Source organism: Diaphorina citri, unplaced genomic scaffold (genome assembly GCF_000475195.1).
Source record: "Diaphorina citri unplaced genomic scaffold, Diaci psyllid genome assembly version 1.1 scaffold1885, whole genome shotgun sequence".
In the NCBI taxonomy this organism is placed as follows: Eukaryota; Metazoa; Arthropoda; class Insecta; order Hemiptera; family Psyllidae; genus Diaphorina; species Diaphorina citri.
The window spans coordinates 29,039-56,673 of NW_007379311.1; the positions used below are offsets into that span (position 1 = coordinate 29,039).

Genomic DNA, 27,635 nt, shown 5'->3' on the forward strand with positions numbered 1-27,635 from the left:
GAACTGCTTGAAGGATTTCAAAATCAAAAGAAGTAAAAAACCAAAAGTACCAAAGTTACAAGGAAAAAAGTACAAAAAAACAACAGAAAGGTTGCATAAATGACCAAGAACTAGATACAAATACATCTTTGGCCTTCTGCCTTCTGCTAGCAGTGTTTGTGAAACAGACAGAACGGTTAATATTTCACATAGAATGATCGTCTCATTCTGTTGATAACTTATCAGTAACTAGCTCAGTTTGCCAAGTGTTAATCTTATGGAGAGTCCAGTTGTTCCATTTGGTCAGGACAGTCTCTAGTCTCCCAATTAAGCCCCTGAGTTATTCCTGACCCCAGTCCCTAAGGTCTCGAGGATGTCCCAATAGATCATGCTTTGAGAAGTTGTACCAAACGTAAGTTTCAGATGAAATTTTACCGTATGCAATGGGGTACACCTACCCCATGGTATTCCTGTATTTTATCATGAATCAAACATCTAGATCATCTCAGGTAGATAGGAATTCCCAGTAAATAATTTTGTAGAGTCTGCTGGTACCAATCACTCACAAAGGAAGAGGAAAAATTTGGTAGCTACTGAGTACTCAGATATTGGTATGAATTGAGACAAGGACAAGTATTGAGTTATTCCTGACCCCAGTCCCTAAGGTCTTGAGGATGTCCCAATAGATCATGCTTTGAGAAGTTGTACCAAACGTAAGTTTCAGATGAAATTTTACCGTATGCAATAGGGAATAGGGTACACCTACCCCATGGTATTCCTGTATTTTATCATGAATCAAACATCTAGATCATGTCAGGTAGATAGGAATTCCCAGTGAATAATTTCGTAGAGTCTGTAGGTACCAATCACTCACAAAGGAAGAGGAAAAATTTGGTAGCTACTGAGTACTCAGATATTGGTATGAATGGAGACAAGGACAAGTATTTCCACACAAGAGTATTTGGACTGAAATAATAATTATTTCACTCCCCCTAATTTATTCCCTTTGTTTGTCTTTTCAGAATCACTGCAATGGACATACCAGCTCAAGATCCTTTCAATTTGGACAATAACAACCCTCGGCACCCCAGGAATCCACTCATGAATGCAAGGGACAGACTATTTCATGCATTATTCTTCAAAGCCTCCTTGTCTTATGCTAGAACCTTTTCTAAACCCGTTAGAAGGTTTATTGAATTTTCCCTTCTACTGTGGGTAAGTGAAACTGGATTGTCCTGAGAGAATTGAGCTTTACTCTTAATTTCCAAATGATAATCATGTTCCACCAATATACTTATCACCAAGCTCTTCAATTACCTAGTTATGCAGGTATCATCATAAGAAAAGGTCCAAGGGGATATTTTCCCATTACTAACTTGCTTAAAAAAAAAAAAATACTGCGGGTGGAAATCCTGCGAGGTGGAGGGGGTCCTGATTACACGATTGAAAATTCCTATGCCAGGGAGTTGAAAATTAAGAGGAGAAGATTAAAAGATTTCCAGGGTGAAGATGAGAGTGACATAGAACTGAGTAAAATGTTTGACTATAGGTAAGTAGATGGTTTCCTTTGATTAACATTACAAAGTAATTCCAGATATTATTTATATTTTAGAGTATTGTAAGTAGCATCACAATAAATCTGATTCATATAATAATAAGGCATTTGGTGCCCAACAGGAAATATTTAGGGACCTGTAAATGGAGTAATAGACTCAAAATTGATTACTTATCTCCTATAATAAGGAGATAAGTAATTAATTACCTACACTACAATATTATCTTTTTCTTCCCTCAGTTGGTCTCCTAGTTTAGAGTCCTCCCACTCTGACACCCCCAGTAAGAAGAAAGAAACGGCAACCATAGGATTGTGGAGTGCAGCCATGTCCATGCTACGCACCTCACTATCCTATGAGGATGCACTCAAGTGGACATCATCCTCTGGAACAGGTGAGTAGTACTACTCAGGGATAATTTGATCACCAGGGGCCTGTTCCACAAATGACTCTGCCTTTCCCCCCTTCTCATTCAGAGTTATTTACTTGCCTTTTTCCATGTTCAGACAGGATCAGCATTTTTTGTCAGCCTCTCAATCAGCCCTAGCTAAAGTGATTGCTTTGTGCTGACATTTGGTTTTGGCTACATTTTATTATGATTTATTTTATTATTATTATTACTTTTTTTACCAGTGGATGCCCTTCACACTCAACTTTAGCTATTTCTTTAGCAAGGGAAATTTAAGATTGACATCCTCCATGTTTAGGTCCCCCAGCCAGACTAAGCTGGTGTACTCCCTGTTTAAAGTCCCCCAGCCTGGCAAATGGTGGAAGTATTGACAGGGGCAAATAAAACCACCTGGACGTCCAGAACAGCATTTGGGCTCCTTTCATATCCTATGTTGTGCTTATCAGGGTTGGATGTTGAATATTATGTCTCTCTGAACTTAAGGTAGAAACACACTATCATCACATCAAGTGAAGTCGGAAAGATGTAGTTCAAAGTTTTCCCATAATATTGTAGGTAATTTCGTTCTTGACAGCTACACTAGCATCATCACGTTATGTCACATCATGTGATGTTCCTACCTTTAAGTTACTTGTGTTTCTACCTTTAAGTTATTGGTGTTCATTATGTGATTGCAGTTGATGAAAACAGTGAAGAGGAAGACTCAGTGAATAGTACGTCAACATTAGATGTATCAAATACAGAAGAGGGTGATGAAGAGGAGAGGGTAGATTCCAGTCCTGATCATGAGGAGGGCGAACCTACGTCTTCTGAATCTCAGGTAAATCCGACATTCCCAAAGACTTTCCTGCAGCAATTGTGCTGTTGTTTCCCACCTGGAAAGCCTTAGCCCAAGGGTTGAAGTCGGGAAGTGAGAGGGAAGAACGAACGAAGACGGGGTTTTCGATTTCAGTGAACACTTTTTACTCAAAGTTTGGGAACATAGCGTGTTGGTCCGACAGAATGTCCAATCACCACGCTACACAATACTTATGGAGACATCATCTGAATCACAGGTAATTCCAATGCTTTTTTAGTGGACTTTCCTTCAGCAATACTTAAAGATAATGGATACAATTAATTTATTGCAAATGAGGTACTTGTAGTAATGTGGAAATGGCTACAGAATTTACCCCGTGTTGACTGATATATTTCCAGGACTATCCTAATTCCACGATCACTGAGAACGGAACCCTGGCTGTGAGTACCACCATGGTAGATACCATTATTCAGCCGCTCAAGGAGAAAGCTTCGGAAGTGGAGAAACTGATGCGATCAGGTAAATAATATATTAATAGAATAGGTAGGTGTTTTTTCTCAAGGTTTCATAATGAAAACTGTGTAATAACTAACAATGGAGGTTTTATCATCTCGAAATTGAAGATAGGAGAACGGGACAGGAGAAAGCCAGCCGTTCTGAGAACGAACTTTATCTGTTTAGGTTAAAGTTTGCCTCAAGTGGGAATCGAGTCCGCGACTTAGCTCTTACAAGGCAGATGCTCTACCTTCCGTGGTAACTAGGCTGGCTAACAAAATCTTGATCTTTATCTTGGGGGCACGGTTAGCCCAGTGGTAACGCGCTTGCTTGCCATGCAGAAGGTCCCGGGTTCGATTCCCACTATATCGACAGAAATTTGTACTCGTTTTTAGACTGCGCAAACATTTCTACGGGTTACTTTCTGGTGTTCTCGTGTTGACCCAGAACCTAAATGGGAAGTATTCTGTCTCTTCTCGCCCATCTGATGAGAGGTATACTACGAGATGGGCATGTCACGGACCACAGGAGTCTAATGTAGCAGTTGCTCCATTGCTACAAAAATGAAAATAAAGATATGCTACGACATACTCGTAGACCACAAGAGTCTAATGTAGCAGTTGTTTCATTGCTACGAAATAAACTTGAAAAAAAAAACGAGCTCTCGTTTTTTTTTATTATTTTTTTTACCCCTTATTTCCTCTTCCAGTGTGGCCGGAAGGCGAGTACATGGTGGAGTACTCGTTGGAGCACGGGTTCCTACGCCTCTATCCGGGGACCCGGGTTCGACTCAACATCCCGGTCATGATTGTCACTCTGGACCCGGCCAAGGACGCCTGTTTCGGGGATTCCTTCTCGCGATTTGTTCTGGATGAGCTTCTGGGCTACGATGACATTCTGATGGCCTCCATTAAGACATTGGCGGAGAGTGAGGACAATAAGGGTTATCTGAGGTGAGTGCCAGTGGGTTAAAGGGAGGGGAGGGATGTTCACTTCGGAATGGGCATGTTATGACTCAGACCTTTTTTCTTTCTCCCAGTTTCATAAAGTGGACTGTAATAACTAACAACGAAGGTTTTATCACCCCGAAATCGAAGAGAGGAACCCTGTAAAACTTTAGTGGGTTAAAGGGAGGGAATGGGCATGTTATGACTCAGACCTTTTTTTTCTCCCAGTTTCATAAAGTGGACTGTAATAACTAACAACGAAGGTTTTATCACCCCGAAATCGAAGAGAGGAACCCTGTAAAACTTCGCCAGAGGGTTAAAGGGAGGGATGTTCACTTCGAAATGGGCATGTTATGACTCAGGCCTTTTTTTTTCTCCTAGTTTCATAAAGTGAACTGTAATAACTAACAACGAAGGTTTTATCACCCCGAAATCGAAGAGAGGAACCCTGTAAAACTTCAGTGGTGCAGTTGTTAACGCGTCGGACTTTGGATCTGGATGTTAGTGGTTCGAGTCCATGTCAAGTCATAAAAGTTAGGTATCTAGGTGTAATAATCGGGGAACAATATTTGTGACAAGCATTTAATTATGCTAACACGATTAAAAAATTCCTTCTTTTAGTCCTCTAATTTCATCTGCCAGTGTTGGTTTGAGATGTTGGAGTAAATTTTGCGCTCGTGTGTTTACAGGAATGTAGTGACGGGGGAACATTATTTAGAACTTTGGTGGTGCAGTTGTAACGCGTTGGACTTTGGATCTGGATGTTAGTGGTTCGAGTCCAAATCAAGTCAAAAAAGTTAGGTATCTAGGTGTAATAATCGGGGAACTATATTTGTGACAAGCATTTAATTATGCTAACACGATTAAAAATTCCTTCTTTTAGTCCCCTAATTTCATCTGCCAGTGTTGGTTTGAGATGTTGAAGTAAATTTTGCGCTCGTGTGTTTACAGGAATGTAGTGACGGGGGAACATTACAGATTTGTCAGCATGTGGATGGGTCGAGGTTCTTATGTGATAGCGTTCCTCATTATGCTAGTATTTGTAAGTATAACGTATAGTCTTTGTAAGTATAACGTATAGTCTTTGTAAGTATAACGTATAGTCTTTGTAAGTATAAAGCATAGTCTTTGTAAGTATAACGTATAGTCTTTGTAAGTATAACGTATATTCTGTGTAACTATAACGTATAGTCTTTGTTACTACGAGTATAACGTAGTCTTTGTAACCACACTTTTCATCTTATTTTCTTCGCCTTTTCCCGTGTACAAACGGGGTCGGCGTTTTTCGTCAGCCTCTCAATCAGCCTTAACAAGTTTGATTGCTTTGGGCTGATATTTGGTTTTAGCTACAAATTTTACGGGTGGATGCCCTTCGCACTCAACCTCTGCTATTTCTTTAGCAAGGGAAATTCTTTCTAATTTCATATTATAAAAATGAAAAATGATAACTTTTATATCTCTTTCCTCATTTTCTCCTTTCTCTCTCTCTCTCTCTCTCTCTCTCTCTCTCTCTCTCTCTCTCTCTCTCTCTCTCTCTCTCTCCCTCCCTCCCTCTCTCTCTCTCCTCAAACCAGTTAGAAGGTTTATTGAATTTTCCCTTCTACTATGGGTAAGTGAAACTAGGGTGTCCTGAGAGAATTGAGCTTTACTCTTAATTTCCAAATGATAGTCATGTTCCACCAATATACTTACCACCAAGCTCTTCAATTACCTAGTTATGCAGGTATTATCATAAGAAAAGGTCCAAGGAGATATTTTCCCATTACTTACTTGCTTGAAAAAAAAAAAAATCCCTGTCTTAGTCAGTCAAGGGCAGTAACACCACCAATTCCATTTTCAGGCCATCTCATTTCTGTTCATCTTGGCCTACATTCATGTTGTCTTCTCCCACTCGCCCTCCAACTGTCTCTCACATATCAAAGACTCTTGGCCCCGAGATGGAATACTGCGGGTGGAAATCCTGCGAGGTGGAGGGGGTCCTGATTACACGATTGAAAATTCCTATGCCAGGGAGTTGAAAATTAAGAGGAGAAGATTAAAAGATTTCCAGGGTGAAGATGAGAGTGACATAGAACTGAGTAAAATGTTTGACTATAGGTAAGTAGATGGTTTCCTTTGATTAACATTACAAAGTAATTCCAGATATTATTTATATTTTAGAGTATTGTAAGTAGCATCACAATAAATCTGATTCATATAATAATAAGGCATTTCTCTCTCCTAACAAGAGATTATTATACTGCCCATCTTCCTACTGAAAAACTACTCCGAAAATTCTAGAATAGAAAATGAGAGGGAGAGAGAGAGAGAGAGAAAAAGGAGGAAGAGGGGGGAGAGCGGAGGCCGAGGAGGGGGGGAGAGAAGGACGAGGAAGTGGAGGAGGTAGAGAAGAAAGAGGAAGAGAAGGAGGAGGAGAAGGAAGAGGAGAAGAAGGAGGAGAAGAAGGAGGAGAAGGAAAAGAAGAAGAAGGAGGAGTAGGCGGGAAGAAGAAGAAGAGGGAGAGAGAAGGACGAGAAAGTGAGAAATGTAGAAATAGAAGTAGCATAGAGAAAGTGAGAAAGAGGAGGGAGAAAGAAGATAGAGAGAAATAGGGTATAGAGAAAGAGAGAGGGAGAAGGGAGAGAGAAAACTGCTTGAGTGTAATATGAGATAGTGGAGGAGAAGAAGGAGGAGGAGAAGGAGGAGGAGAAAGAGGAGGAGAAGGAAAAGAAGAAGGAGGAGTAGGCGGGAAGAAGAAGAAGAGGGAGAGAGAAGGACGAGAAAGTGAGAAATGTAGAAATGGAAGTAGCATGGAGAAAGTGAGAAAGAAGAGGGAGAAAGAAGATAGAGAGAAATAGGGTATAGAGAAAGAGAGAGGGAGAAGGGAGAGAGAAAACTGCTTGAGTGTAATATGAGATAGTGTTACGTGTAGGAGGAAGGATAGAGAAGAGATTAGAATGGAATATTGGATGCACAAGGGTTAAAATAGTTGAAATATTTTGTGGAAAGAGTTGAAATATTTTACTCATGTTGGATTTCACCAATATTTATTCAGTCATTAGAACTCCTGTTAAGCTAACAGCCAGTTAAGTTCCATTTAATATGTATTGTGGGAGCTGACTGAAAGACGAATAAAAAGAACTCTAAGGCTTCAACCTCAGGAATTGTACCTCTTGATAAACTCTCCCTCCGTCTCTGGTGTTAGTGGTATTGAATAGCAGCTCTAATTATAGCTCTGTTTTAATTATACCTCTATTTTAACTCGTCCTCTATTTTTCAATTCGCCAATTTTAATTTGATTTCATCCTCCCCAAATCAACCTAGGACGGGGGTTGCATTTATTACGTGGTTTCATCTACTGGGTTCAAGGTTTATCGGGTTAGGGGATCAGGTGATAGTTACATTGAGGTCAGACTTGACGCTGAAAAATTCGATACTTTCGTGTAAGTGCCATGATTTTTCGTGAAAGTGACTTTTTACTTTCTATTACTTGTAAGCGCTAGGCCGCGGGTTCGATTCCCGCCCGGGGCGGATTTTATCCTGCTGGGATAATGTTCGTTCTCGGAACGGCTGGCTTGTACAACAATTCAAAGCATCTAAATCCAAACAATCTAAGAGGTATTTATAAATAAATGTGAAAATTTGATAATAATGATAGGTAAAATGAAAGTAAGTACATAATAGATAACATTAAATGTAATGTAGACTGCCAGAGGAATTTATTTATTTTACTCTACATACCTGCAATTATTTTGTACAAAGTACGTATGTTGGAAAATTATTGATCCTTGGAAAATCTTTTAGTTTGACTTGTCTCTGGTTAGCTTGTGAATAGAGTCGTCCAAGTAACAATAATAAATACTCTTAATAGAAAGACGAATAAAAAGAACCCTAAGGCTTCAACCTCAGGAATTGTACCTCTTGATAAACTCTCCCTCCGTCTCTGGTGTTAGTGGTATTGAATAGCAGCTCTAATTATAGCTCTGTTTTAATTATACCTCTATTTTAACTCGTCCTCTATTTTTCAATTCGCCAATTTTAATTTGATTTCCATCCTCTCCAAATCAACCTAGGACGGGGGTTGCATTTATTACGTGGTTTCATCTATTGGGTTCAATATCAGGTTAGGGATCAGGTGATAGTTACATTGAGGTCAGACTTGATGCTGAATAATTTCACTTGGATACTTTCGTGTAAGTGCCATGATTTTTCGTGAAAGTGACTTTTTACTTTCTATTACTAAAGTATAGCGAAGCTGTATTAGTTTAGTTCGCGATCGCGATGTAAATTTTTGTACTTTCTAAATATGTACTTAAGGCCTGGGTCTACACAGGTTTTTATTAAAGGGTTAGTTAACCTCGTGATTTCCTCATTATGCTAGTATTTGTAAGTATAACGTATAGTCTTTGTAAGTATAAAGCATAGTCTTTGTAAGTATAACGTATAGTCTTTGTAAGTATAACGTATATTCTTTGTAACTATAAGTACTATAACATATAGTCTTTGTGAGTATAACGTATAGTTTTTGTAACTATAACGTATAGTCTTTGTTACTACGAGTATAACGTAGTCTTTGTAACCACACTTTTCATCTCATAATTATCTTCTTTTTCTTCGCCTTTTCCCGTGTACAAACGGGGTCCGCGTTTTTCGTCAGCCTCTCAATCAGCCTTAACAAGTTTGATTGCTTTGGGCTGACATTTGGTTTTAGCTACACTGCACTTCGATACTTTCGTGTAAGTGCCATGATTTTTCGTGAAAGTGACTTTTTACGTTCTATTACTAAAGTATAGCGAAGCTGTATTAGTTTAGTTCGCGATCGCCATGTTAATTTTTGTACTTTCTAAATATGTACTTAAGGCCTGGGTCTACACAGGTTTTTAGTCCGTCCTTCCTTTATCATTACAATAGTAATAAAAAGGTATGTAAGTATAGACAGGGTACGTTCAATGAGGAACTGTGGGAATCCTATTGTTTTGTACAGGATTCTAAGGGAGCTGGAAACTCACGCACGATGGTTTCTATAACAAGACAAGGTAACAAGTGACACCCTGGTGTATACTTCTGGTTGCTTTGGTGTCAACGTTGCTAACTTCTTTAAGTATCTTGGTTTGGCTTCCTTGGAGTATACATATTTGGAGAAGTCCTTTTGATGTCTATATTTTTATCTATCGTTGCACGCATTAATGGCTCCCAGTCGTTTGGCCACGAAACAGTCAAAACGGCTATTTTGTGTTAAGCTCTTCAGTTTGAATGGTATTCCTAGTGTTCACGTGATAAAACAGAAGAAGAGGAAAACCGAATATGAAAAGCTTGTGGATTACGTGTTCAATAGAGAACAGGGCAATGTGTTGTACAGGGCGAAGAAAAAACTGAAAGAGATTGAAATAAAGATAGAAAGGAATTTGATCCAACATAAAGTAATATGGAACAAGCTGGAGGTAAGGTGACAGATAAGAGTGTGTGGATCTTTATGGGGTTGAAAGTATTGGGAGTTTAAAACCCCTTGGAGGCTCAGAAAAAATATGTGCTCTTTCGGTCGTATCCAATATGCATCCCTCACATGCAAGTATGGAAGTTAGGGGACAGAAGTGTATGGGAGCAGAAAGAGAGGATAGGTAGAGGAGGAGGAGGAGGGTTGATAAATAATATGAAATAATCAAATGATGTCATCACGAGGAGAAATTTTATTCCCCTCGGGGATACGAGCCTGAAACCCTACACTGTGAAACCAGACGCGCCTTCCTGAGCCTTTCATTCTGCCAGACACACGTACAGAATTCTATTCTGGTCTGCAATCTGTCTGCTCTTCATTTTTAATGCAGATTCCTACTTTCCATTCTATGTTTAACTATATCACTATTTTTCTTTATTTTTTGAAAGACATTGCTTGTCTTTTCCTAACTTCACTTACCTGGCAACTGCTTCAGTTCACCTAAAGAATACTTGAAAAGTTTTATCTGTACCTTCGATTTGGTTTTTTTTTATCTGTCTGCTCTTCATTTTTAATGCAGATTCCTACTTTCAATTCTATGTTTAACTAAGTATATCACTATTTTTTTTATTTTTTGAAAGACATTGCTTGTCTTGTCCTAACTTCACTTACCTGGCAACTGCTTCAGTTCACCTAAAGAATACTTGAAAAGTTTTATCTGTACCTTCGATTTGGTTTTTTTTTTTCTCTCTCAATTAAAATGCCAGCATTTTTAACAAAGATATTTTCAGAAATTCGAATGAATTTTCCTCTTGAATCGCTCATGTTGGCAAAAAAGGAAGGAAAAGAATAATGCGATCTGAGAAATATGAGTGAATTACCCCTTTAAACACGAGTATATTATCTATTTGTTGCATAGCCTATATGCCTATAAGTCCTATAATAATATTATATTCACTTGTAAAAGGCCTGGGGAGCGAGAGGCCCAGAATAACCAGGCCAATTTAAATATCTGAAGCACACGACTAAACCTAACTCTATCATCAAATGCGTAATGGAGAGCTTTAAAAAAATCTCTCTTCCCGTATGAAATATCTGCAAAGCAGTTACCAATAATCTATTTGTTCTTCAATCTGGACGAATTCTTGGAAAGAAAACTGATGTAATGCCAGTACGATGCTATTTGCTGTCACACGGTCATCACCAAACGACACTGGTTAAGGTAAGTGACTTAGAAAGCCCCGAAAAGTGACTTGGAAAACCCCGAAATGTGACTTGGAAAACTCCGCTAGTGACTTAGAAAGCCCCCCTTTTTTTAAATATTTGATAGAGGGAACTGTAACAAGGGAAGTCATAGGTAGAACACTACCATCACTTCACGTCACGTGACGGTAGTGTTGTCACACGGTCTCGAAAAGTGACTTGGAAAGCCCCGAAATGTGACTTGGAAAGCCCCGCAAGTGACTTAGAAAGCCCCCCCTTTTTTAAATTATTTGATAGAGGGAACTGTAACAAGGGAAGTCATAGGTAGAGGTAGAACACTACCATCACTTCACGTCACGTGACGGTAGTGTTGTCACACGGTCATCACCAAACGACACTGATTAAGGTAAGTCTACTGAAAAATCTCCCCTCCCGTATGAAATATCTGCAAAGCAGTTACCAATAATCTATTTGTTCTTCAATCTGGACGAATTCTTGGAAAGAAAACTGATGTAATGTACTCTCTACTCTTTCACAGAATCCTATAAGGTCATATACGTTAATTATAGTTATTCCTCAATGCAGGTTTTGTAGAGTACCATTTCTGTGAACCTGGGGGCCCTTGTAAAGGTGCTGTTCTTGGAAAGAAAACTGATATAATGAAAGAAAACTTCTTGGAAAGAAAACTTTTACCGAACCAAAATTATACATGTTTTGTTTAAATATTGTAATATGCACTCCTATAAACTATAATCATGCAAACAGGGGGTCTACACTCCACAGGTTCAACCAGATAAAACTTCAATTGTTCCCAGGAAGAAGTGCTTATGCTAGTATCCAAAATAACGTAGGCCCTTCTTCATGGGAACAATTTACTCGAAGTCGTGAAGTAATTCCTGTAGGGATTTTTACTTTTTTTAAGAGGTTTGACAGAGGGAACTTTAACTGCTATGGTCTTATCGTCCCCAAAATCGAAGAGAGAAGGAAGACAGGATAGGAGAAAGCCAGCCGTTCCGAGAACGAACATTATGATTATTTGGCGATCACAGAAAAAGAAATGAATACGGTCCTGGGTTTGATAGAGGGAACTCTAACAAGGGAAGTATTACCATCCCGAAATCGAAGATAGGAGGACAGGAGCCAGCCGTTCCGAGAACGAACCTTATCTTTTTCGGCTTGGGCGGAACTGGAACCTGCGACCTAGCGCTTACACTTGAATAACAAATATTACAGTCAAAATTTTTCAGTATTGTCGATATAATTGATATTTTACAGTGGGTACAAATGCTGTAACAATGGAGCAGTTGCAGTTGAGTAAAAATTATGAATAAAAGGTCGATTCCTACGTAAAAAGTTGTGAAAAATCCAAATCTGAAGTCAAAACTCCGAAAAAGTGACTTTAAATATAATTGATATTTTACAGTGGTTACAAATGCTGTAACAATTCCACGTAGTTGGTAATGGCTAATGAATGACAAATTCATAATTATTCTGCATCATTTGATGATACAGCTCTTGGTTCCTCGTATCCTGGCTTCAATTTGAAATACCCTCTAACCTCTGTGTACTTGAACAAATAGAAAAGGGACTTTTCAAAAGCATTTGATAGAGCGCTCATATTTGTATGAACGCTTTTTTCATCAATCATTTTAAATACGAAGTTGTAATTCATACACATAGGTATTACCCTTGTATTTATATTACTTCAATTGAGTAAAGTAAATATGATGGGATATTACATTTGTTTTGACCTTTGAAGATCTCTCAATTATTTGATCCAACACATTGGTAAATAGAATAGAATAACAACATTTAAAACGGAGCGTCAACACTTTCATCTTAGTTCTGTTAGGTTCTACAAACAACTTGCTGTAAGGCTAGCCATTCACTCTCTCAGACCGTCCGACAGACTTAGGTCTGAAGCTTTTTCCGCCATACACGTTCCCACTGTCTGACAAAGTGGACGGTCTGACTATGCTTATGCATTATTTTCCGCTACGTCTTTATTTAGCTCAGGAAGTGCTCCTGGATTATTATTTTGTGTATTTGTCGCCGTACTCTTATGCACGGAAGATGGAAGTGCATGGAACTGATGGATTAAATATCCTAAAAGCTCTGGCCTGAAATAGTTACAGTAATTTAAATCGTTCAAATAGGGGAGAGTAAGTCAATTCTAGAGTAATAAAATTTAGGATGTTACTATATTAACAAATTTAGAACACATTTTATTAGTTTATGGTTATAATGCAAGACATCTCTTGGTTCCTCGTATCCTGGCTTCAGTTTGAAATACCCTCTAACCTCTGTGTACTTGAACAAATAGAAAATGGACTTTTCAAAAGCATTTGATAGAGCGCTCATATTTGTATGAACGCTTTTTTCATCAATCATTTTAAATACGAAGTTGTAATTCATACAAATATTACCCTTGTATTTATATTACTTCAATTGAGTAAAGTAAATATGATGGGATATTACATTTGTTTTGACCTTTGAAGATCTCTCAATGGTAATGGCTAATGAATGACAAATTCATAATTATTCTGCATCATTTGATGATGCATCTCTTGGTTCCTCGTATCCTGGCTTCAGTTTGAAATACCCTCTAACCTCTGTGTACTTGAACAAATAGAAACTGGACTTTTCAAAAGCATTTGATAGAGCGCTCATATTTGTATGAACGCTTTTTTCATCAATCATTTTAAATACGAAGTTGTAATTCATATTGATTGAATTCTCAAACAAACAAGGTTCTCTCTTGCCCTGCCTCAGTTATGATAGAAATGACGTAAAATTCGACTTCTTTTATACAAAATGGCGTAGATCCCCTTCTAAATCCATGTAAAAAAGGTACACCCTCCCGCTTACTCGGCAAACGCCTCACAACCACTGTACTACTGAAGCATCCGAAAACAAGGCACAGTTGTAGCTTATAGAATAACAACATTTATTTATTTATTTGACATAAAAATCCTTAGTAACTAGGATAGTTTACAAAGGTGGGTAAGGGAGGGTAAGAAAAAAAAGAAAAAAAAAAACATCGAGATGGTTATACTATTAATGGAAAGGGATAGAAGGTAACAAGATATAATACCTAATAACAATAATGTAATTTGCTAGTGCCTACCAATAGTTTTTAACAGCTGCGGGTACGACATTGCTAAATCAAGGTTTTCGTTTAAAAACATTTAAAACGGAGCGTCAACACTTTCATCTTACTTCTGTTAGGTTCTACAAACAACTTGCTGTAAGGCTAGCCATTCACTCTCTCAGACCGTCCGACAGACCTAGGTCTCAAGCTTTTTCCGCCATACACGTTCTGACTGTCTGACAAAGTGGACGGTCTGACTATGCCTATGCATTATTTTCCGCTCCGTCTTTATTTAGCTCAGGAAGTGCTCCTGGATTATTATTTAGTGTATTTGTCGCCGTATTCTTACGCACGGAAGATGGAAGTGCATGGAACTGATGGATTAAATATCCTAAAAGCTCTGGCCTGAAATAGTTACAGTAATTTTAATCGTTCAAGTTTATTGTCTATTTTGCCTGGGCTACTCACACAACCAAATCCTTATTAAAACCAGTCTGCTTGAAATTCTGGTACCGTGAATTCTCGCAAATGTCAGAAACCAACTTCTGCGATTGTAAATATTGTAAACCAAATTGTAAATCGTAAACCGTTGTTGAATACGGTGTGTGTGGGTGGACATCGCTTAATCTGATTGGGACTCAGAACTTTCTGTTGTTGGTTTTGTGTGAGTTTCAACAATTTGAATTCAATAAATTTATTCGATTCAAAATTGTTGAAATTTAGGCACCTAGCATTCTACAGCTAAGGTTAATTTTTGTACTTTCTAAATATGTACTTAAGGCCTGGGTCTACACAGGTTTTTATGAAAGGGTTAGTTAACCTCGTGAGTCTCCAGGCATTCTCAGAAGTTTAGAAACACTCCAACACGATCATGAAACTGTAGACTTAAAACTTCTGTCAATTTCAATTTTATTGTTCTTTCTTCTTGTTTTCAGACGGTATCCATATCAATGCTAAGGGTTAGTTAACCTCTGAGTCTCCAAGCATTCTCAGAAGTTTAGAAACACTCCAACATGATCATGAAACTGTAGACTTAAAACTTCTGTCAATTTCAATTTTATTGTTCTTTCTTCTTGTTTTCAGACGGTATCCATATCAATGCTGCTCAGATATTCCCATCATCAGGTGTTTGTCTTTATTGGTAAGTAAATCTCAAGAATACATATACATAATATCTATCTCAACAACCATACATCCGTCACTAATCTAATAATTAGTGGTTGAGTGGACTATAAAACTCCATCAGAATATGGACCAATCTTAGTGATTGAGTGAACCTCAAGATGTGTCCACACATTGTCGATCGATGTCGACTGAACCGTCCACACTGCCTCGACAACATAGATTCACCTCGTCGATTGACGGCCGGTCGACCATGTTTGGACTCATCTTAAGAACTCATTTAGAAAATAGCAAAATTGGATATCATTAGTTAATTTCAGTAAAATGTTCATAGCTCCTTGAAAATTTGTGTCTCGTGTTTTATTTCTACCGTTTACAGTTTTGTATGTTGTTTCTTGTTTTATTTCGACTGTTTTTGTATCTTGTACAGAATTACGGATGCTACAGAATTTATTACTTTATCTAGAAACACAAGTGACTGAAACATTGTAACCTATAATCCGGCAAATTATTGACAACGCCCTTCTCCTTCTCTTTCTCTCCCTCTTCCTTGTTTCCGTCTCCTCTTTCTCTCTCTCCCTTTCTCTATCTCCTTCCTTTCCCTCTCTCTTTCTACCATCTGTTTCTGTTGAATAGGGATAATTTTGTTTCGCGCGAGAGAGAGATAGAGGAAATTAATATTATGAAAATCCTTTCGCTTCCCTTCTCCTTCTCTCCCTCCCTCTTCCTTGTTTCCCTTTTTCCCCCTCCCTTTCTCTATCTCCTTCTCTTCCTCTCTCCTTTCCCTTTTCTCCTCTCTCTTTCTACCATCTGTTTCTGTTGAATAGGGATAATTTTGTTTCGCGCGAGAGAGAGATAGAGGAAATTAATATTATGAAAAGCGACAGAGACAGAGAGAGACAGTACTAGTAGTAAACTTGGCTTTTCTATTTCGAATTAATTAGAGAGGGGCTTTTGTTGTGTTTGGATTTATTACGAAAACCCCTTTTCCCTCTCTCTCCCTGACAGTACTTGGCTTTTCTATTTCGAATTAATTAGAGAGGGGCTTTTGTTGTGTTTGGATTTATTACGAAAACCCCTTTTCCCTCTCTCTCCCTTCCTCATCCTCCTTTCTCTCGTTTTTCTCCCTCTTCTCTTTTCATTTCTCTCTTCCTCCCTCTCTTTCTTGTCCCTTCATTTCCTTCTTCTCCCTCTTCCCTATATCCTTTCCTATCCATGGTTTGGATAGAAAGAGAGGGAAAAGGAACAAGATAAAAATCGTTCAAATAGGGGAGAGCAAGTCAATTCTAGAGTAATAAAATTTAGGATGTTACTATATTAACAAATTTAGAACACATTTTATTAGTTTATGGTTATAATGCAAGTCTCTTTAGAACGTTGTGTTATAGACTGTCATTCCTTCCTGAAACAATTCCCAACACCGGCATTGAACCCAGTAGAACAAGCGTTCAATCAACAATATGAACAAGCTCTTGAAGAACTTGAGTATCTACTCGACTTCAACCAGTACATCAAACAAGAATCAGATGCTCTACAAGATGAAGTTCAGGATTTACTTGTACACAAGACAGAGCCTTGTGTGGAGAAGGCCGTTAGTGTTGCCAGTGAAATACCCATATCTGAGCTGCATTGAACCCAGTAGAACAAGCGTTCAATCAACAATATGAACAAGCTCTTGAAGAACTTGAGTATCTACTAGACTTCAACCAGTACATCAAACAAGAATCAGATGCTCTACACGATGAAGTTCAGGATTTACTTGTACACAAGACAGAGCCTTGTGTGGAGAAGGCCGTTAGTGTTGCCAGTGAAATACCCATATCTGAGCATGTATCTGAGGAGATACCAGAAGAAAAGATAGAGGTATCAAGTATTCCTAGTGTTCACGTGATAAAACAGAAGAAGAGGAAAACCGAATATGAAAAGCTAGTGGATTACGTGTTCAATAGAGAACAGGGCAATGTGTTGTACAGGGCGAAGAAAAAACTGAAAGAGATTGAAATAAAGATAGAAAGGATGTCAATGAAAATAAATGGAATGAGAGCAGACCGCAAGATGTACGATACGACGAGACTAGAGTTACAAAAGAGAAATGCGGAGATGATGGACAAGAAATTCAAGGCTCTCATAAACACAGGGATATACAAGAGACATTTGCAATGGTTTAAACAGGAGAAGAAACGATATCTAAATAGGTTTAAACTGAATGATGAGAAAATGCAAGTGCTCAAGAAACAACTCAGACAACAAGACCGGGACAAAAAGAACATGGAGCGCGACATGTTGAAGTCATCCAAGATGATTGAGAATCTATCCAAGGAAAATGAACGCCAGAATAAGAACTTGATCTACTACTTGGATAAAATCAAAACCGTTGAGGCAGAGATTAGAGAGTTGAAACTAAAAATGAATTGTGCAGCAAGCATGAAAGTGTTCCGTTTCCCTAACGATGATAAAATAAAGAAACGTGATAGTCCGTGCTCTAAGAGGCAAAGGCAGAAGACAACAGCATCCAAACATGGTCCCGCGAAATCACCGGATTACTTGAAACAATTCAAAATGGAGTTGAAAAAGAAACAGAAACATGTTGTTCCTCCACCTTTCCTCATGAAAACTCCTGTGGAAAAAATCACGAATTTTGTACTCAAAAAGAAAGCTGCGAAAAATTTTCCGCTCCAGTTGAAGGAAGAAATGTTAGAAGAAGATCGGAAACATCAAAATTATCGGGTCGTACAGTTACAAAACGCCGAAGATCGAAAAAAGACGAAATATTTCCAGTTGGAAAACGAACTTAAAAAGCTTGTCGAGTACAGAAAGATCTGGGAAAATAAAGAAGAGAAGTTGAAAATTGACACTGAAAATATGTTGATAGCTTTGAATATCAAGAGAGGTCCAGAACTGACCAAAAAGACTGAAAATAGTGCAAGTGACCTCCTGAATGTGAGTAAAAATTCACTTGTTGGTGACAATTTAGCACTCAACGATGAAAATTTACAAACTATAGAATCGGATGAATTATCACCTCTTGAAAATGGAGTAGAAAATCAAAATTTGTAAATTTAAGAATGTACCGTAATCATATCAACAAAAATTTTGGAATAAATACAAAAAAAAGGGAGGGGGGGAATGGTAGGTATGTAGTCTATAAAATATATGTATAAATCTTCTATCTTGACTTGGAAATAATCACCATCTGATTTTGATATTAAAGTCATTTTATTTTCCTTAGAACTCTCAAGTGCTGACTGAGGTCCAGAGGGCAGTTTACTAAAATCCCTGTCGGGTCTCAAGCATGAGTGCACCCCAAACTCTACCTACGCATTTAGCAATCCTCTCCAACCTGCCTTATATCTCTCCCTTCCCCTAACGTAAAACATTACTGTTTCTGAGAATAATCGTCATGTTCCTGACGCTATATCCTAATACAACGAGCACAAAACATGTCAATTAAAAAAAATCCACCCGTCATCCAGTCAGTGAAGTGAAGTAAATTGTTTTTAAAAACTTTTCATTATGAATTTCAATATTGTCAGGGATGAAAATGGGCGACAGGGTACGTTCAATGAGGAACTGTGGGAATCCTATTGTTTTGTACAGGATTCTAAGGGAACTGGAAACTCACGCACGATGGTTTCTATAACAAGACAAGGTGATAAGTGACACCCTGGTGTAATCTTCTGGTTGCTTTGGTGTCAACGTTGCTAACTTCTTTAAATATCTTGGTATTCTTGGTTTGGCTTCCTTGGAGTATACATATTTGGAGAAGTCCTTTTGATGTCTATATTTTTTTCTATCGTTGCACGCATTAATGGCTCGTCAGGGATGAAAATGGGCGACAGGGTACGTTCAATGAGGAACTGTGGGAATCCTATTGTTTTGTACAGGATTCTAAGAGAACTGGAAACTCACGCACGATGGTTTCTATAACAAGACAAGGTAATAAGTGACACCCTGGTGTAATCTTCTGGTTGCTTTGGTATCAACGTTGCTAACTTCTTTAAATATCTTGGTTTGGCTTCCTTGGAGTATACATATTTGGAGAAGTCCTTTTGATGTCTATATTTTTTTCTATCGTTGCACGCATTAATGGCTCCCAGTCGTTTGGCCACGAAACAGTCAAAACGGCTATTTTGTGTTAAGCTCTTCAGTTTGAATATAGCGAATCTTTTCGACCAATTCTGTCAAAAATCGCCGGACAATAGACAACAACCAGATCCTGTACAAAGAGCAACAAACACTTCATTTTCAACACCATCATGATTATCTCCCTCCCTCTTTCTCCCGCTCCATTTGTCTCCCAATATATCTCTTTCCCTCTCCCACTTTCTCGCTAGCTTTTATATCTAAAACATTTTTGTTTTGGAAAATTTGAATACGGCGTCAGCTTGTCCGACGCCTCATATATAAACATATTGCCTTTCCCCCTCCTCCTTCCCCTTTCCCCTCCATTTTCCTTTTGCCGTCTGTCCTATTTTTCATCTCCCTCCCCTTCTTCCCCGTATCTCACTTGTCAATGACTCCTCACTTCCCTGCTGTTGAATTTCCATACCACCATCACGATGCTGTATGGCAAATCTCTCTCCCCCTTTCATACCCTCTCCTCCTTTCTATTCTCTCTCTTCTCCCTCTTTCAATCTCTTCCCGTGTTAAAAATAAAATTAAACTTTATTTCCTCGTGTTTTCCTCGTCTGAAAGTTTCCCCAATATGTTCTCATCCTCTCACTCAGTATTATCTATCCCCTTTCCTCGGACTCGAAGGACCTTCAATGCTTCAATAGTATCACTAGTGATTGAGCTTTCAGTAGCGCTTCTGATTCTGGAATATTCTGGATTTCTGGACGTTGATCAGGCGTTTAATATGTTTGTCCCGTTTTTTCTCTCACATCAGTTGATTTGTTGTGAGATTTGTCGTTTTAAATGGCAACGAACAACGCGTTTGTTAGTGTTTCTTATTAAACCTTCGGGTGATTTATACCTGAGAGGTTTCTGTTTTTTTCGTTCGAGCGTTTCATCAAGGTTCCTCTTTTTCGCCTCAGTGCTTTCACTTGTCAGCTCGTTAAAGATGCCGTTTGCGAGCTTTTGGCGTACGATAATCATTAGAGAAGACTGGAATGTAACTTGAGAATGAGTACACGTGTAATGTAGCATTATAATGATTATTATTGTAATTTAACTTAATAATTGTGATTCCCAGTAGAAAGAACCATTTGATGTTACTGACTCGGAAATCAAGTACATAAACAGCTCTAACTGTATTGATTGAATTCTCAAACAAACAAGGTTCTCTCTTGCCCTGCCTCAGTTATGATAGAAATGACGTAAAATTCGACTTCTTTTATACAAAATGGCGTAGATCCCCTTCTAAATCCATGTAAAAAAGGTACACCCTCCCGCTTACTCGGCAAACGCCTCACAACCACTGTACTACTGAAGCATCCGAAAACAAGGCACAGTTGTAGCTAGGCTAGCATACTGTGAACGAACAAGGCATGAGGCGCCAAAGGCTAGGAAAAATCACGAACTATAGGCAACATTGTAAAAAAATTATATATCTGGCAACATCGATGAAAAGTTAGCAAAATCACCTCAGCTTATGAATTCTATAACTTCGAAAGATGGAGGGGCTTTTTCCACGAGCTCTAAACTGGGCTTGACAGTCCAGTCAGACGTCAATATTAATTATGTATCTTGGGAGAAGGCCCATCTTATTCTTCGTCCATCCATGAATATCCATGAACAAACAAGCATCAAAAGAAAGAGCAAACAGTGAGTTGTAGCTAGGCTAGCATACTGTGAACGAACAAGGCATAAGGCGCCAAAGGCTAGGAAAAATCACGAACTACTCGTATAGGCAACATCGTAAAAAAAAATGATATATCTGGCAACATCGGTGAAAAGTTAGCAAAATCTCTACCTCAGCTTATGAATTCTATAACTTCGAAAGATGAGGGGCTTTTTCCACCAGCTCTAAACTGGGCTTGACAGTCCAGTCAGACGTCAATATTAATTACTTGTTTTTATAATATAAGATGTATCTTGGGAGAAGGCCCATCTTATTCTTCGTCCATCCATGAATATCCATGAACAAACAAGCATCAAAAGAAAGAGCAAACAGTGTGCACGTGAGAGGTGAAATTTATCGAGTGAGCAAAGAGAAGTGTATAGAAGCGTGTGTCAATAGCAATAAATTGTCGAAAGCAACAGGCATGGGGCAACAGGCTAAAAACACTGGAGGAGTAAAAAGCAGAGGGAGGTGGGTGGCTGGGGAAGCAACATGTATTACTTTCCCCTTTTCCTTGTCCTGGTGAACAATGGTCGACAAAAGTGTGGCGAAGTCAGGGTGTTATAGTAGCGTATAGTAGTGTGTCCGTGCTGAAACTAAATAGTTAAGCACATGATTGTTTGGCAAAAGAACTTGGGTTCAATCCCACCCGAGGCACATATTGAGATCAATATTCTTTCAGAATTCGACCATAATAATGGTGTTGGGTTACTACCGGGGTAAAGTAACTTGATCTTTTGAAGCATTACTGGATTAATAATTCTATTTCTTTCGCTGTTTTCCGACTAATTCGCCTACACTGACTGGTGGTAAGCCTTGTTTCTCCCGTTTCCCTCCCCTTCTTTTCCCGGCAATATCAGTTTTACACCGTCGTCGGTTTCTTATATTGTTGATTCCCGATCTTTCCCTCCCTCTCTCCCTCTTCTCTCCCACTACTTCTGTTTCCCAAAGTTCCAATATATTCCCTTGTCAATTTTTTTTTCCTCCGGAAAAGGAGAAGAATTTTTGTCAAAGGCAGCCAAGAAGACAATGAATTCTCCGTCCTAAATTGAGCATAATGTTCCTATTATGTCACTGTCAACCTCTAAACGGTAGCTATTTTTGTTCCAAATTCGGCAAATGTGGAGGTGGAGATGAGGATTTTCTATGTTGGTGGAAAACATACATACATTCATCTTTTTACATGAACTTAACGTCGGATTTACGGCTTTTTGCATCAAAGACGTAGAATTTTATGCCAGGATACAATACAATGTTTTCTAAACTCACTTGAGGTCGGTACATACGGTATTACATCTTCCCCAAATTGGTCTTCCAACACGAAAAGATCTATCGAAACGTTGAAAGACCAAGTGGGTATTACACGGTACGGTGATAATATCCCTACTACATTACTCTTACAATAGGAACTATAGGTATATCTGCCTTTCGGGAAACTTTCTTACTTACTTACCCTTGGCTGCGGTTTTAACGACCATATGCCTGTCACAGCAGTGCCCATTCTCCTCTTTCCAAAGCCACTTGTTTCCAAGTTTCCATTCTTCTTGTTTTTGATTCCCATGGACTCTACATCCTTCTTTATGTTGTCCTTCCATCTGGATCGTGGTCTTCCTCTGAGTCGGTATCCCTCCACATTCTCCTCTAAGCTCTTAATTAGAGCAAACCTCCAGCATAATAAAGTTCAGGTAGGATTCCGCGTACAGCCCTTTCGTGGAACCGTTCATTGCCTGCGCCATTTAACGGGGAAGTATTTTAGGTGGCAGAACGAGGGGCAAGGTATTATAGGTGGCAGTATGCGGGGCGAAGTATTATAGGTGGCAGTACGCGGGGCGAAGTATTATAGGTGGCAGTACGCGGGGCGAAGTATTATAGGTTTATAGGTGGCAGTATGAGGGGCGAAGTATTATAGGTTTATAGGTGGCAGTATGAGGGGCGAAGTATTATAGGTGGCAGTACGCGGGGCGAAGTATTATAGGTGGCAGTACGCGGGGCGAAGTATTATAGGTTGCAGTACGCGGGGCGAAGTATTATAGGTGGCAGTACGCGGGGCGAAGTATTATAGGTGGCAGTACGCGGGGCGAAGTATTATAGGTGGCAGTACGCGGGGCGAAGTATTATAGGTGGCAGTACGCGGGGCGAAGTATTATAGGTGGCAGTACGCGGGGCGAAGTATTATAGGTGGCAGTACGCGGGGCGAAGTATTATAGGTGGCAGTACGCGGGGCGAAGTATTATAGGTGGCAGTACGCGGGGCGAAGTATTATAGGTGGCAGTACGCGGGGCGAAGTATTATAGGTGGCAGTACGCGGGGCGAAGTATTATAGGTGGCAGTACGCGGGGCGAAGTATTATAGGTGGCAGTACGCGGGGCGAAGTATTATAGGTGGCAGTACGCGGGGCGAAGTATTATAGGTGGCAGTACGCGGGGCGAAGTATTATAGGTGGCAGTACGCGGGGCGAAGTATTATAGGTGGCAGTACGCGGGGCGAAGTATTATAGGTGGCAGTACGCGGGGCGAAGTATTATAGGTGGCAGTACGCGGGGCGAAGTATTATAGGTGGCAGTACGCGGGGCGAAGTATTATAGGTGGCAGTACGCGGGGCGAAGTCGCGGGGCGAAGTATTAGATGTGGCACAATAAGGGGTGAAGAGGGCGAGGGATTCTTTTTGTTTTGACGTTCTCGCAAAATGAAATTGTGTGCGGAAATGAGATTTCATGGAAAATGTTCAAAGGGGTTTTCCCTTCCCGCTGAAAGCCACCGATGTCTGCGGTGCGCTTCATCACTTTGTCCTTCTGAGTGAGGGGTTGGAAAGTCAGAGGTTGAATGAAATGCATTTTCTTTTTTGTGTAAATTATCCGAGGTTTGATCTGATCAGAGGGAAACTTTTTCTTTTCATCCCCACCAGATAGTAGACCAGACCATCTTTTGAGTAGGTACTGTTCACTATTTCTTTCTACAGATCTAAAGGTGTGTCCAAACAAATTCGATGGGCCTTCGATCGATGAGGTGAATCTATGTTGTCGAGAGGCAGTGTGGAAGGTTCAGTCGACATCGATCAATGTTGATCGACGGTTGGGTCGGTCGGTCACACCTTAATACCCATTTTCTGAGTAGGTATTTTCTCCACAATTCGTATTTCTCTCTCTCCGCATTTCCTATTTCATCACTCCAGAACCCTTCCTCAAAGCCCTCAACTTTAAGAAAGCCTCAGAAAACAATATCACTTACAGTTTTGTGTACTTTTTCTATTTATATCTGCTCGCTTTTTTTACTTTCCTTATTTCAGTTTTTCTTCCCCGGTGCTAGAAGATATGGGAGTGGATTTTCTTTTTCCCTACCTTCGTGATAGCAGTTTATACTGCGATACGTGCAGAGAAGGTGTTTCGATGAAAGAGGGAAACAGGGTTGAATGTAAACGAACGGTTTGTTGGAGTTTTAAGCCAGTTAACGCCTTAAGAGGTTAAGCAAGCCTACACACGAGGCGTCCAGCAGTCCGAATGGACTGCAACCAATCTAAAACTTAATTGTGTATAGGGAAATCTCTAGTGAACAGGGTCTATTTTGTGGCTCTGCTGGATATCCGGTACATCTAAATTCGCGCATCCCCAGTCTAAATCCAAATGGTTTTATTCGCACATCCCCAGTCTAAATCCAAATGGTTTTGGGAAACAGCTATGATGGCATAATGTAAATGTGACGTATGCGAAGTGACCAATGTTTTTGTGACTTGTGTGAAGTTAGCAAATCCAATGCAAATCGGGATTCTGTAGTGGAAAAATTGACATAATTCAGATTTGTAAACTTGACAACATTATTTCACTCAAATCCATCTGGATCGGGTATTACAGACCGAAGTCAAATGAACACATCGTGTGTAGGGTGCCTTTTCCTTTCTCCCTCCTGTTGCTTGTTCCCCTCTCTGTGCTTTTCCCTCGGAAAATTACCTTCTGTTTTCTGTGTTTTCCTTCTCTTCCCCCTTCTTGTTTCCTTCTTCTTCTCCCCATTTGTCGACTGGAGCATCTCTTCTTGCGTTAAATTAAGTTCATATTATTTTCATCAGTTTTTCTGAATTTTACGTGCTTATTATTTTGGTCATAGCTTAAAAAGTGGCAAGTGCCTTAGGTAGGTAACTAGAACCTTAACAAGAAAAGAAGGTTGGTATCTAAGATTTCTACGAATTTGTTATGAAAAATCTGGGAACAAGCCCGTCGATACAGACTTTGAGTAGCTGCTCTCATGAAATTTCCATTTTTAATTAGGAATATTTAGGATCTCACGAGTATATTAGGTCATCCAATGAAAAAAGTTTGATAAATTTGAATTTAGCTCGCAAACTTTCATCAAACATGCTGCTGTTTATATAATCTAAAAATATCTTCTCTTTTTCGTTTTCACTATAAAAACCCTTCCTCCACTTTTCCTCCTACCCCTCCTCTCCGCCTCTTCTCCTCCCCCCCCCTTCCACAATACATGAACATGCATTGAGTAGGGAGCATATAATATAAGCTTGGGATCAAGATACAGTGTGTACACAGAGATGCGTGACCCCATTGAACTTTTTTTTTTTTGTAACCCATGTTATACTAACTTATACTTTTCAGTTTGGGAGAAGATCTTTGTATTGTAAAATGCCTTTCATCAATAAGTAAACTCTGGTGAGTTCAGTGGATGGACTAACTCACTTAGAAAAAGAAAAGTTTGAAAAAAGGCCCGACCGGATACAAACAATATGAAGCAAATGTCCTTTATTTGTCCATTGTTGTCGAATTGAATCGTAATAGCACAAACCGCTCGGGAATTATGTCGGACCAAACAAACAGGCCAAATAAAAACCGTCAAAATCGCAACACACTTCATTCAGAAACTAGAAACTGTTTCTCCGTTTGGGCCAATTAAACCTTTTGGTGCCAGCTTAGTAGCTTAGTTGGTAGCGCGTCTGCCTTGTAAGCGCTAGGCCGCGGGTTCGATTCCCGCCCGGGGCGGATTTTTATCCTGATGGGATAACGCGCGAGAGAGAGAGATAGAGGAAATTAATATTATGAAAAGCGACAGAGAGAGACAGTACTAGTAGTAAACTTGGCTTTTCTATTTCGAATTAATTAGAGAGGGGCTTTTGTTGTGTTCGGATTTATTACGAAAACCCCTTTTCCCTCTCTCTCCCTTTCTCTCGTTTTTCTCCCTCTTCTCTTTTCATTTCTCTCTTCCTCTCTTTCTCGTCCCTTCATTTCCTTCTTCTCCCTCTTCCCTATATCCTTTCCTATCCATGGTTTGGATAGAAAGAGAGGGAAAAGGAACAAGATAAAATTAAAGGGGTGATCAGAGAGTACAAGAAGAAGATGAGGAGGAGAAGGGGGGAGGGAGAGGAGAGGAGGGGAGGGAGAGAGGGGAGAGAGAGAGAGAGCAAGGAGGCGATAGAAGAAATAAATAGAGGGTTTGGGCGAAAAAACTTTGAAGGAAGCTGATGATAGCCTCTCTCTCTCTCCTTCCCACCCTCCCTCCTCCTCCCCTCTCTCTCACACACAAAGTTTAAAATTTCATGTTTGAAGTTGATATCTTTGCGACCCACTTTATGTTTTTGATCTGAACTGAGAGCGAAAAAGTGAAAGATTGGTGGTAGAAAATCCACCTCATCAACAAAAATAATTTACACTTGTATGTCCATTGTAGCTATTAACATATTTAATTAATTGACTTATTCTCCTGTACACCCAGTACCCTAAATGAGAAGTGATGTCTTACTGCCCGGCTAATGAGAAACATACTACGGGAATGTATTAGCTTAACAGGGCTGTTAAGCTAATGGGCTGTTTGAGGCTGGAAAGAAGGTTGGTGACATCCACCATCAGAGATTTAATGTCATATTAACCTAGCTTGCGTGTTGGGGGAAAACGCTAGCTGCACGCGTTTGCACAGATGACTACCCATCCAGATGCGAACCACGCGGAACGTTGCTTAACTTTAGTGATCCATTGGGGACTGATGTATTCAACTTGTTGGCTTAGCTCCTTGGTTTTCTAATTATCCGAGTTTTGCTTAATATCTAATACATACTTATTCTATTTCCCGTGTCCGTGAGGTAGGCATAGTACCTTAAAGTCCACGCACACTTATCTTATGCTGGATAAGTGTGTGGTCGTGCATTTGATCCAATATAAAGGAATAAGGAACAAGCTTGACGTAAGGTGACAGATAAGAGTGTGTGGATCTTTATGGGCTTGAAAGGATTGGGAGTTTAAACCTTTGGAAGCTCAGAAAAAATATGTGCTCTTTCGGTCGTATCCAATATGCATCCCTCGCATGCAAGTATGGAAGTTAGGGGACAGAAGTGTATGGGAGGAGAAGAAAGGTAGAGGAGGAGGAGGAGGGTTGATAAATAATATGAAATAATCAAATGATGTCATCACGAGGAGAAATTTTATTCCCCTCGGGGATTACCTCCCATCAGATGAGCGCAAATAATACTTCACATTTAAGCCCATACACAAAAACCAAACTCCGGCTTAGGTATAGGGGTAAACAACCCTAAAGGATGGGTTAAGCTTCTACGAATCTCCTCTTAAGGTGCTGGAACCTATTGAACTATTTCCATTTGATTAACCCCATTTTTCTCCCCCCACAGTGGATCTCCTGCAAATGCTCGAGTTCAACGTCACGGTGACGTTCCCGGCTGCCCCTCTGCTCACCGTTATTCTGGCCCTGGTAGGCATGGAGGCTATCATGTCCGAATTCTTCTCCGACACCTCGACAGCTTTCTATATCATCCTGATTGTGTGGCTGGCAGATCAGTACGATGCTATTTGCTGTCACACGGTCATCACCAAACGTCACTGGTTAAGGTAAGTG

The 27,635-nt window shown here is 39.6% G+C and overlaps 1 protein-coding gene and 1 long non-coding RNA gene across 2 annotated transcripts; both read left to right on the forward strand.

Annotated features, from left to right (window-relative positions):
• Positions 1 to 27,635, forward strand: LOC103517551 (membralin-like). The gene is made up of 10 exons (XM_008482591.2): positions 1 to 391; positions 1,002 to 1,190; positions 1,322 to 1,528; positions 1,775 to 1,926; positions 2,619 to 2,761; positions 3,139 to 3,259; positions 3,945 to 4,188; positions 5,134 to 5,224; positions 14,973 to 15,030; positions 27,412 to 27,635. Exons 2-10 carry the CDS (start codon positions 1,012 to 1,014, stop codon positions 27,630 to 27,632), a joined length of 1,416 nt encoding a protein of 471 aa, XP_008480813.2. The 5' UTR covers positions 1 to 391; positions 1,002 to 1,011; the 3' UTR covers positions 27,633 to 27,635.
• Positions 5,749 to 6,266, forward strand: LOC113470867. Its single transcript, XR_003393771.1, has 2 exons — positions 5,749 to 5,791; positions 6,023 to 6,266. It is a non-coding gene; the product is annotated as an uncharacterized LOC113470867 (long non-coding RNA).